Source organism: Rhipicephalus microplus, chromosome 10 (genome assembly GCF_043290135.1).
Source record: "Rhipicephalus microplus isolate Deutch F79 chromosome 10, USDA_Rmic, whole genome shotgun sequence".
Classification (NCBI taxonomy): domain Eukaryota; kingdom Metazoa; phylum Arthropoda; class Arachnida; order Ixodida; family Ixodidae; genus Rhipicephalus; species Rhipicephalus microplus.
In genome coordinates, this window is record NC_134709.1 from 59,972,562 (window position 1) to 59,985,099 (window position 12,538).

The 12,538-nt window shown below is 40.2% G+C and overlaps 1 protein-coding gene across 1 annotated transcript in view; it reads left to right on the top strand.

Annotated features, from left to right (window-relative positions):
- Window positions 1-12,538, top strand: part of LOC142774266 (uncharacterized) — a 447,394-nt gene that overhangs the window by 207,647 nt on the left and 227,209 nt on the right. Inside the window, exon 8 of the mRNA XM_075874657.1 lies at window positions 7,735-7,788. Coding sequence (XP_075730772.1) covers window positions 7,735-7,788 — 54 coding nt within the window. The remainder of the gene's footprint in view (window positions 1-7,734; window positions 7,789-12,538) is intronic.

Here is a 12,538-nt window from a genome sequence, read left to right on the forward strand (position 1 = left end):
AATGAAAAGAAAGAACTTTTTCTGCTGGAACAAGCAGTGAAAGTAGCTTCGATTCTTCGCAAACACACGCGTCTTGTATACACGAAACATGAAGTAGTGCAGTAATATTGCGTGGTACAAGCGTTCCATTGCCCACAAGCGTCTATGTGATTATCATAATGGCTTCGTGGTTGAAAACCGTTACCCCACTATAAAAGACACACACGGTACTGCGCCGGTTCCCTTAATGCCCCGTATAGTGGATCCATAGCAAATTCGAAAAGGTTTCATGCACTAAGTGTCTTAAATACGCGCTTGTAACACGATGATTGCTATTGCATTGAACTCCTTAAGGCGAAGCTTTAGGGTTCCCTAATTTTTTGATCACTTTTTATCTCTACATTTTGTAACGTTGTGTTGGGTGCTAGCGGTTGTTATCACGGAAGAACTTCTTGCGCATAAGGAACTTTCATTTTTTATGCACTCACCGTAACACTACTACTACTATAGGCTTTCTTTCATAAGACTTGGTTTTTCAATTTCGTGTTTTCCGTTATTCTAGGAAAATCGTCCTTTCCAAATGGAAGCAGTGGTGAGATAACATTTAAATACTGCTTTTTTTCTGCACTTACTATCGCTCAAGGTGTAGTAAAGCACGAAAGGAGCATTACTAGATAACATGCTGAATGACTCAGTTAAATTCCCTGATAAACACAAAACAACTTGGAAACCTTGACGAACGTAGCCAAAAAGTGCCTAGTTGTTCTCTGGAGCGCAACCAAGATGATAGATAGGACGTGTACTTTGTTTTCCTAATGTAATCAAGTCAAGGAAAAACAGTTTGAATAAAGACTATGAAAGTCGTAGCATATTTAGCATTTTCAAATATGTTATTGCATACATTGAATGGAAAAATTTATTTCGCTTTCATTTTAACACAGTCGCAGGAAAAATCTGCAGGATATTTGGCTTTACAATCCACATGAACAACGCATCAGCGATATTTCTGTAATTTGTGAGACTTGGCTATAGATGATACAGCATTATTTGCTCTAAAATTTAGGCTTCTGGAACAAGTAGCGTGATGTAGTCGTAGCAGCGCACGAAAACATTTGCCAATACTATAAATACAGCAAAACGAACAATCTTGGAAGACTCGTTGCAGCAAACATATTGGTTGTTCCAAATCACCTTACCCATCACCTATTATTGGATCCTCCAGCCAATTTTAGCAGAAGATGAAAGAAAGGAAGAAGAAATACAACAAATGATGGTAAGCATTACATGTCCAAACAAATATTGAAATATTACGTATTCCTTGTATATTTGAAAGCTTATATTGCTAAACATATTCACCAATACTATTCCGAAAAAAATGAAGCCTAGGATTACACACAAAATTGAAGCATTTTCATGCATGCAGGAGTTTCTAAATTGCTTGCTTACCGGCAGCTCTATACTTATTCGCAAATAAATACTTCTACAAAACAATGATACACATTTTTCACAACTCACCAACGTTCCAGTTATCACATTCGTTATGGTCAACATCACCATATGACAACCGTTTTTTTTTCGTGGCAGTTAACTTTTAAAGCACTTAAGCTACAGAAGATTCACTGAACTATCGACCTCACAACGTGAAAATAACACATGCCTCTTTTCAACACACAGAGAGATGACGTCGAAAAAGAGGAAAGAGAAAAAACGACGGCGGTGGTAAGCAAAGAACAAACAACTATTTCGAGCACGTGCGAAACTACTCAGAACATTGCTGATAATTTGCATTCTCAGATTTCATAAGTACAAATGTCACTTCTCAATATTCTGGCTATTATAACATTGCATATAATGCTCGAAAGTGATTTCGTTAGTTTGTGTCACGTTTAAAAAGTATAGTTATATGGAACTGACAATGCTACCTGTGACAATGACACCTTTGACAAATTTTGGCGATTGGGCAAAGTCACAGTGTGGCAACTGTGGCAACGGTACTGTTTGGTACCTTTGGGCAATGGTATCCTTCGGGGTACCATTGAAACTACCTGACAACTCAACTCATCTTGAACCAATATTAGCGCGACAAAAAGAGGACTAAAAAATAAAAGGCGAACTACAGAGCTGTAGTTCTTACAGCGCTGTGATGCTTTTCATGCACACTTCCGTGACGGTACCCTTCAAAGTACCAATGAAACTATCGGACTACCGAAAGCTACCTGACAACTACCTGACAACTGCCTGACATATGTGATGGCTCCGGTGCCCTTGCAGGGCACCACAGCCATCCCATTTACCACATTCTATTTGAAGCAACTCTTTTGAGTTGCCTTAAAATGTAATGAAGATGCTGGAGATTCGGATCCATGATAACAATACAAAGCGGAGTGCCAGCTCACACATTCTACCATATTTTTGAGACTTCTAGACAAAATCAACCGGGATAACGCAGCCGCCACCTCCTGATGAGTTTGTATCGGTAAGCGGTTGTAGTTCCATATAAATGATAATGATTTTCGTGTTCGTGATAACTAACTTTCAGTAGCACGAATATGCACTTATATTGTAGTGATACCATAGTATTAAGCCTTGGTCATCGACGTATTTAAAGAATGTTACGTCAACGATAATCGAAAGCATAGCTGCAAGCTCGGGAACATCAAAACTGTTTTAATAACTGGGCCACTTTAGCATGACATTCTCTGTGTAACACCTTGCGAGAAGCAGAAAGCATGTAGTTGAAAAGAATCAAAATCTGGGTTCTTCAAGCATTCACGTACCAGCAGTGCATTGCACTGTAATTTATGGCACACATAAAAATATCAATTTTTTTTGCAGCAAGAGCAAAGGTTTCATTTTAACCACAAAAAACCTGCTTCAGAAAAACGATAAGCCTAAGGACGAAAAACCATTGCACTCTTACGCAACCGTTGATGTAGACTTCTTACGTCGATGAGATGAACAGCTATTTGGCACGGAGCAATAGAGTAATAAATGAAAAGGTTTGCGTCAATTTCAATATTTATTTTTCAGTTCTGGAAATGCTTTCAGCTCGCCATCTTTCTGGTTTTTTTTTTATTTTTTTACCTAAACATATTTGAAATTTATCTGACAGAATAAAACTGTAAAGGCACCAATGCTAGGAACTGTGAGAGCAGCTTGACGAAGGCCGTTCATATGAACCCATGATCAGTCTGGAGACTAAGCAATAGGCACTGAAAAAAAAACTAAATCCATTGCGAAAAGGGCTTTTTTAATAGCTGAAAAATAAATACACAATTTAAAAATTAAGAAAGAATACACGAACACAAAAATTATATCATTGATGAGCCTGGGACCTTCAAAAAGATCATAACGTACTCAGATAATCAAATACTCTGAGACATCACGCAAATCTCGAACAAGAAAATATCATGGAAATAGAAGGTCAGTCGTCACAATGGGAAGCCCCAGCATATCCTCTACGCTATAACAACGGGGAGTTTAGACTAAAGCATATCCTATTGCAGATACGTTGGTGTTAACTCCCAATTCAGAACGTAAACCTTTTCTGACCTGTCGATCTTGCAGCCCATTAGAGTTTGGTTTTGCTGTCACCTCTATTTTACGTCCCCTGTCCCTTAACACTATTCTGCTTGAGATTGTAGTGCTGTCATGTTGCTCATGAAATGAAGTGTAGTGAAAGGATGATAAGGTAACCATTTCTTCAAAATGACACATGAAAGCACCCGTCTCAACAGAAAACTCCTGATTTCTTTCGAACGTGGTTTTGTGTCACAAGAAAAAAAAACATTCCTCTGGAGAACTCATCCCGGCGTGAGTAGTCCTACGCCCCGGTAGCACAGAATGTTGCCACGCCGTTAAAGTAGCTTCCTCAATATTGTACCAACGCTCTGTCAACATTTCGTGCGACTGGGGCCTGCGTGAATACGCATACACTTCATATTACTGAGCCACCAAATGCAAACACATTCTTAAAACTCACAGACGAATCCAACTGGGAAAACCAGATTACCTGTCGCACGTGGAACACTTTTGGTAGGCAATGGTAAATGCAATTCGATGTGAAAAACTTCAACATTGTGCAAATAACTAGTGTTTTAGCCTCTAAAGACATATTTCAAAGATAAAAATAATTTTAAGTAACATAGGAGAATTTATTAACCGGCCTTTCTGTCTGTATTTAGAGCTGATGCAATACTTTTTTTGTAAAGCTTATATGCAAAGTATGTAATAAAAACCTTAAAGAGCACATACGGTAGCCACGCCGAGAATGAAATCAAAATATTTTTCTTTTCAAATTTGCGTCTTTGTTTTGGAATGTTCTTTTAGTTCGTATCAATCAGCGTAAAAAACCTGCGTACAATGGCCACAAAACATGAAAACGTTTTACAGTAAGACACATTAACGCCATTAACACCTACAAAACGTAAGATTAAGGATTTTCGCCATTTTGAAACGAGAAAGAAAACTGAATTTGATAGCAATATATAAACAGCACAACAACATTGTGATACATCAGTATGAAAGCTAATTTCTGTGTGTTAATGGCATATATCTTGATAGCGACTTCATATTACCGTTACCACGAATAAAAATGTCACGGTAACGATGTAACTAAAATGTACTGCCTTCGGGCCTTGAATATACTAATGAATAAATATGTTTTTATTGTTTATACACTATTGCTTTCTTGTCATTGTCTGCAGTTATTTCTTGGTACGCCAAGAAAGTGGCTGCATTTTGCACTTAATCAAAAAGGGAACACCTACTTCCAATTTTATATATACTATAATAATTATTTATATATAGTGAATGGTAACTTGTCAGGACTACATGGAGGAGTCTCAGTTCACTTCACATGAGGTTATGGTGACGCATACAAATTTGTGATTCCTAGTTGAAGCGAATAACCAGGAAAACAGTGTGTAGTGCTTCGGATAGAGTAAAGTTATGCGCACGAACTGTTAGTCTTGTGCACGAGGTGCTTTATTGCAATACCATATTGTTAAGTGTCACAATCAAACATGTCACAGATTCAGTAGAAAAGTTACATCCTGATACTATATATTTCCTAATAGACCTATTTGTGCTCTTACTTCTGCAAATGTTGCAAAAAATATGCTTTCCCAGTATAATGTTTCGCATATGGAAGTGCTGACCTGCGTAAATGCATAAGTGTTTACCTTTATCTTTGTTACCCACCCTCTCCTCGCTCCACGCTCAATCTATATCGTATCTTTTCTCGCTCGATGGTGAGTGATTAGGTGAAAGCCTATTACTTTCTCAATAAAAACCACGCTTTTTTAATTGTGAAGTATTTCTTTGAGACCTGCAGGTGATTTGAGCACTATCTATCTATCTATCTATCTATCTATCTATCTATCTATCTATCTATCTATCTATCTATCTATCTATCTATCTATCTATCTATCTATCTATCTATCTATCTATCTATCTATCTATCTATCTATCTATCTATCTATCTATCTTCTAGGTTCTTACGTTTGGGCGCTCTCGTGATGACCTTGACGTATGTGTTGTGATGATGATGACATGAATAACGTAAAAATCCAGTTGGGTACATTGTCAAACTTTTGCTTTGGCACACGCATAGCACATAGCCGTAACCAAAGGCAGCGGTATGCGGGTATGTGCTACAGGTTATTGTCAGTTCATGTCTACACATGAACGGCGAGAACAGACATTGCAAATTCAAGCGCAAGATCAATAAGGAAAAGCGACATCTACGGCGTTGGCCCAATAAATGCAAAGAATAAATATCAAGGTCTCAGCAGGAGTCGAACTCAAGCATTGTGCGTCAATATCCTGCATAGCTTTTACCACAGAGCTACGCCAGGTCTCGAAACTGCTCAGGAAAAATAGCCTATATGCGCGCGTAATATTGGTGGGACATCAGTTATGGTCGCAGTGCTGGCTTCCATTTGTTATAAACATTTCTATAAAACAGCCTCCATTCCACGTTGTTGTAAAGTGTAGTTAACCACTATCCACTGAAGGAGATCTAAGTAGCACTATACACGGCTACCATCTTGGCAAACACAAGCGCAACATACCAGCTTATGGCTTCAAGTATTCGTGTTACCCATGTAGCTGTTGGCATCGTTACACATTGATAAAGAACTGTTTATGTAAACCTTGTGTGACTGATAAATATAAAATTGTGCGTTTAACAATTGTACACATCTTTATTGTCTTTTTTAATGTTTCGCTGACTAACATAATTACACCACAGTCGGCTTACCTCTGCATGCTTCACATAACATCGATTCCCTTGATACGTATATTTTGACGAATCATTTGATGTGGCTGTTCTGGTTGTTTGATCTCGTTGTTTGGTTTGTTTGTTCTTCGATCTGGTTGTTTGTTTCATGTTTTGCCATGATGCCTATATTGGTACTCTTCTAATTCGTGAATGCATGCGAAATGCATTAGAGTGATGAAAGGTTTTGCGCGCGTTACAGCCCACCTTTGTGTTTTGAACTCGATTCAACCTTTTTTAGAAGCTGACAACACTGAGGGGGGTGTCGGGGAATGATTTGTATTGACATCTGATCACTGCTGTTATTGTATATGTTTAAGACATGAGTGTGTTTTGACCAGAATACTAAAGTGTATTTTGAAACTGCTGTGTCTTTCTCGGGACGTCACGTGATTAAGTGTCGTCCACATATCGGGGACGTCGAAACACTCGTCGAATCAGGACAAGCCATGGTTCGCATACAGTGCATGTAGAAGCGAAGAATTTCGGGTGAGTTTGATGACATGGTAGAGCAACTTCACATATACCTGCTGTCTGCGTTTTTTTTTTGGCAGTCCATGTTTTACGGCGTTATCAATTAATTGCTTGTATATTGACATCGGTGCCTTTTGAAATTTTATTTCGTTATTACTTACCAGCACTGTCTCTTGATGTGTTCGGGGACCATAGTGTTTTAAATAATGAGTTATTGTGTCTCGTCGTTTTCTTCGTTTGTTCATTTGAAACTTTGTTGCATCTATGTTGCGCACCTTATTTGTTTACAGGTGAACATATTCAACATATATCTGTCTGGCAAGGCAAAAATTTATACAAAATAAACTCCCCAGCCACTTAAAGTCCGGATATTGAATTGTTAATATGTAAACTACAAACGCACCTATAAAAATTGGATGAAGAATTTTTTTTCTTATCATATGTGTTGCGCACATGCAACAAAGTGTGCTTGGATTGCCTGATTATGAATCGATTAACTACCGTGACAGGTTATCTTTGATAAATGTCTATTACGGGGCCTGCAGTGCTTATCAAATAATAAGAAATTTGATTACTCCAACTTCTTGACGCAGCTTCAATGTCTGTGTATAGGTTCCAATCTGCTAAAAACATTCCACATCGAATCACTTGTGCATGGCACTGAATTCGTGTTCAAAGCACAATCGACATATTATATGACCCATTGCTTTACAAGCGACTGAAATGCATGAATCAGAAATGATAGGGTAGTTGTTTGGAGGCATTGGCGCTTATTTTCTTCATTACGGCAGTTAAAACCAATTACATCGAACTCATATGGAATAAATTATTGAACTGATTTATGTTGTATATTAAAACTGTGTTGTTTTACGTCTTCAAGAGCAAAAGCACTTTAAACATCTGTAATAGCAGCACATGTTTTCTCCTGACTGTGTTCTTTGAATGCCGATTCGAGCATAAAAGTGATAACTAATTGAGGTCACTGTTTTCCTACATTTCAGACCAAAGCAAGCGATACGACGTGGCCATCACATCCCGGTTCATCAACACCTTCGGTAAGGAAAGTTTGTTCTCCCCTAACTTGTACTGTTATAGGTGAAAAAGGGATTAATAAGAAAAACTTAAACCTTACCACTTGGCAAACAAGTTGAAGAAATTTGTCAGTACTCAAATCAGTAACGAAAAACACGCATTTCACTCACTTGCGCATTAAGACAGTTTTTCATGTAATGGCGACACTGAAGAAAATCCATGGCAGTTCCTAGGACAGCCAAAAAATAACATATACGCAAGAAATATTATATGGACAGAACAAGTGCTCAGACACTAGAACAGCTGCTTTTTGAAATATTGCAGCTATTAATCTACATGTGAAAATGTGCTTAGTAGAGAGAAGAGTGGATTGAACTTTTCACGTACAAAAGGGGCTGATGTAATATTTACAAATATAATAGGCTGTTCTTGAGTGCTATAACCAAAATCACTGGAGTCCCATCTAACACAAAGTTTTCCCACTCACGTGGAAAGTTTGCTTGACATACTCGCTATTTCTGACTTGCATAACTGCATAGCTCGCACGTTTCGTTCCAAGACCTCAAGCCGCTATCACCAAAGTACTACATACCTACTGCACGCCCTCCCCCAATAGTCATAAATGGCTATCAGCTGCAAACAACACAAAAAATTCTTGTTCTTTTCTCTATGACTCCTAAACAAAGCTTCCCTTTCAACACCGCCATTGATTTCAGCACATTGTCCATAAAAGTGAGGCTCAAGGACCACAATTATGCTCTGTTCAAAGCACCTAATGAAGCTTACGTGTGGACCTACACTTGAGAAATGCATAATTGTAGACTGGGTATATAACTAGGGGTTTCTATATCACCGTAGAATTACACTTCACGGCACAGCCGTTCATGCAAGACATTGGTTTCTCGCCTTGCCTCATGAAATTAAACACAAAAGCGCGTGCTGCACGGTACTATCAATGACGCCTACCTATGCCAGCATGAAACTCTGCACATGCCCGTCTTGTTTGCAGTGGGGTTATTCTAGTCATGCGTGCATCGCATCATCAGGAAGTACAGTTTTATAACTTTACACTAGAGGGTACTCTGGCGCTAGTGTCTATGGGAGCTGCAACGCTCGGCGCTTCAGCGAGCATGGGAATGGTGGGTAGTACGCAGATTTGTCTTTGTACTTCTGGCCTGCTTCTGGCTTCGTGTGTGTTCGTGTGGCTTGAAGCTATTTTGTCACGAAACAAAGATCAGCAAATGTTGAGCGCTTGCGCTTTACCCCATTATTCTTTTAGGCTTACCTTTTCAAATCGAGTCTCGACGTTCACAAGAGTACGTTTGTTCCTTCGAAACGAAACCGAAACACAGCAATACACGCAGCCACAAGTACAATTCACCGCCCACAAGTACGAAGACTATGGGCAAATCTATGTCATACCCATAATCTCTGCGGTTGCTGAACGATCGCAGCGCCAGAGGCCTCTCCAGTAAATGTTATGAAGATCTATGATCGGGGAGCACTTTCGACGAAAGCGCGCTAAGGTAAGCTGCAGTGCGGCATGGCGCATTGCTCTGGCCACTTACTGCGCCACTTACTGGCTTGGGTGTGTCATAGATAGAACGATGCAGTGGGCGCTCCCCTCTCAAGTTCAAGTGTGCGCATGACTGCGCGCACCACGGATTTCCCCTTTTACTTCCCAGTTGCTGAGAGCCTGTACTTTTTTACACAACAATGATACCTGTAAGGTCAATCACAGAATACAGCCACTTTCAGAGCTTCGTCTCCACTCCACCCAAAAACGTCGAACACTGACAACGGGTGAATACACAAGAACACTGGTAAGCACCACAAGTACGACGACGATCTGTTTTTCGTATATGCATAACAGTGAAAAACTAACTTCGCCCACGTCTTTAGGGAAGCAGACCAGCAAGTACTCGAGGGCACCGGGTAAGCGGCACACAAACTTTTTTGACACTTTGCACCATATTATTAAATTATCACGCTTTAAATCTACAGTTTGCACGATGACTGTCACCTATAGAAAGCAGATAGGCTATTGACAGAAAAAATAAAAGTAAACAATAGAAACATAATACTGCCACATGTTGTTCGACCACCTTTGAAAATGCACGCTGATCAGTGCTTTTGTGAAATTCCCCCCACAAACTGGCGAGCAATGCGCTATATACAGTGCTAGATTGCGCGTGTCACCACACCACAATCTGGAAAAAGAAGACTGGTGGCTCGTAGAAGGAGCTGCATGCGGATAGACGCCAGAAGGAGTCGACGAGGTTAGGACTAGATAGCGTAGGAAAACCCTCGCGAAGAGCTGTGGATCTTGAGTAGACTGGCACATGTTGGAGTTGAATTAATACTTGTTTTAGCAGCAGGCGCTGTATTTGTTCGGTAGAAACTGGTGGAGGTGCTGCAAGGGTATGATTTGAAGCCTACCTAAGGCTAGAAGCGTAGCCCAGTCTCCCTAAGGTTACATCCAGTGAAAGTGACTCCTATACACCAACGCACGAGTCGCCACCTACATGGTGAGAAGCCCGAGTTGTGTACCATCTTGATTTCTCGCGATCAGTGAAGACTGCAAACTCGGAATCCACTACGATGACCACCCGAGTAACGTCATTTGAATCGAATATTGTCGTAGATCCACCCCGAGCCCCATAGGTCTTTCGCGATGACATTTTCGATGATGCCGAGGACTGGCTCGATGGCTTGAAGCGCATCACCAGGTTCAACGGTTGGGACGAAGCCAGGAAACTTCATTGCGTGAACGTGGCACTGGAACATTACGTATATCTGGTTCGGTAACCGTGAAGAGTCCTTTTTAATTTGAGCCGACCTCCAAAGGGAGCTTCTTGCTACGTACCCAGACACAGATCGCAAAGCAATGGCAGATGCCACTCTTCAGATGAAAAACCAACGGATAAACAAGAGTGCCGCCACGTACAATAAAGACACGTCCAAGCTCGTCCACCGAGCCAACACAAACATGAATGAGGAAAAAAAAGTTGTGGCATCTAATGCGTAGAGTCAAACAGGATCTTCTTGCAGGGTGCGTAATCCGCCAGTTTGCAGTAAACAAATACAGCGCCCGCTACTAAAACCACAACTTATTAAGGTCGAACATGTGCCCGTTAACTTAAGATACACAGCTTTTCGCATGGGTTGTCCTGCGCTGGCTAATTTGGACGTCTTGCGTCTTGCCGCGGGCCACTCCATCTACTATGAGCTGCAAGTTATCTTTATCTAAAGCGTGCTGTGGTGACACGTGCAGTCCAGTGCTGCATGGCGCACTTTGCTGGCCAGTTGATGTCCCGGAATTCACAAAAGCAGGAAGCGACGTTCGTATTCAGAGAGTATCGAACAACTTGAGGCAATATTTGTCCCCGCTAATAAGGGCTAAGAATTACTACAAGGATGACAAATATTACAGACAAAGCAAATGACCATCTTGTCATTACATTATTCAGCTACTTACGTTCACTTTTAACGCCTTCTATTATTCTAGTTGCACAACCGAGCAGATCTCTTACGCCGGTAGACGTTATCTGCAAGGACAAAATTTTCAACAAAGTGACAGTCAGATGATGTTTGGTGCAGCCCTATAATTCACAATGTGAAATTGCAATCAGTAATTGTATTTGATTATAGTGACAAGTCCATCATTTGCTAGAGCTGTTGCTGCCTAAAAATAGTAAAAAGAGCTTCTTCATTTGCTAGTTTCTTGATTTTTTAAAATAAATAAGTTATCTTTAACACATTCCACCAAAGAACTATGTGAACGCGCAGACACAATAAGCCAAAATAATTGATTGATTTGTGGGGTTTAACGTCCCAAAACCACAATATGATTATGAGAGACGCCGTAGTGGAGGGCTCCGGAAATTTTGACCACCTGGGGTTTTTTAACGTGCACCCAAATTTGAGCACACGGGCCTACAGAATAAGCCAAAATATAAAAACTGGACCTTTTCTACGAGCATCACTCTTTACTTTTTGTAGGCTATATTTCTATAATTATGTTCTCAACTGCACTAAAATATGCAAATTGATACTGTGTGAGACCTCATAGTGCCCGTAAATATGTTCGTTATATTGTAGTTTCGCATTCATTAACACTGTCGGAAACTCCATATGTCCAACTCAAGGATTGAGTTCAGTGAAACGACCAACAGAGCCCTTACAATGACTTAAAAAATACTATGCATATGTTTAGTCACATTGTAACTTGAAGTTATCACTGTAAAATAGCGATATCTAATCGCATGATGGTTTTGGGACGTTAAACCCCACATATCAATCAATCATATAAGTACAAAGTGCAGTCATTCTAGACGCAGCTATAATTTTCTTTGAGTACGTACCAGTCAGTTGCGAGCATTTACGCCGAAATATGTAAAAAAATTATAACAACAATTTATTAACTTTCGACAATATTAATTGCTGCACGTGCTAACGCCTATTCAGCCCAGGAAATCAATCAAATTCAGGAAATATAGCCGTAGACTTAGTAAATACTACGTCGGTTTTCAGAGCATCAACTGATTAGAAATGATTGCTAGCGGGCAGAGCCGTACCCAGAAATTCTTTTTTGGGGGTGGGGGTGGGGGGGGGGGCACCTTCAATATTTGAGGGAGAGCACCTCCTTAAAATGGTCATTTTCTGTCCTCTATACCATTGTGACAAAAATTTTGGGGGAGGCCTGGAGTGCCACCCCTCCGGCTACGCCCCTGCAGGCTGAAGGTGACTGTCCTTTCAATTTGGACCATTTCG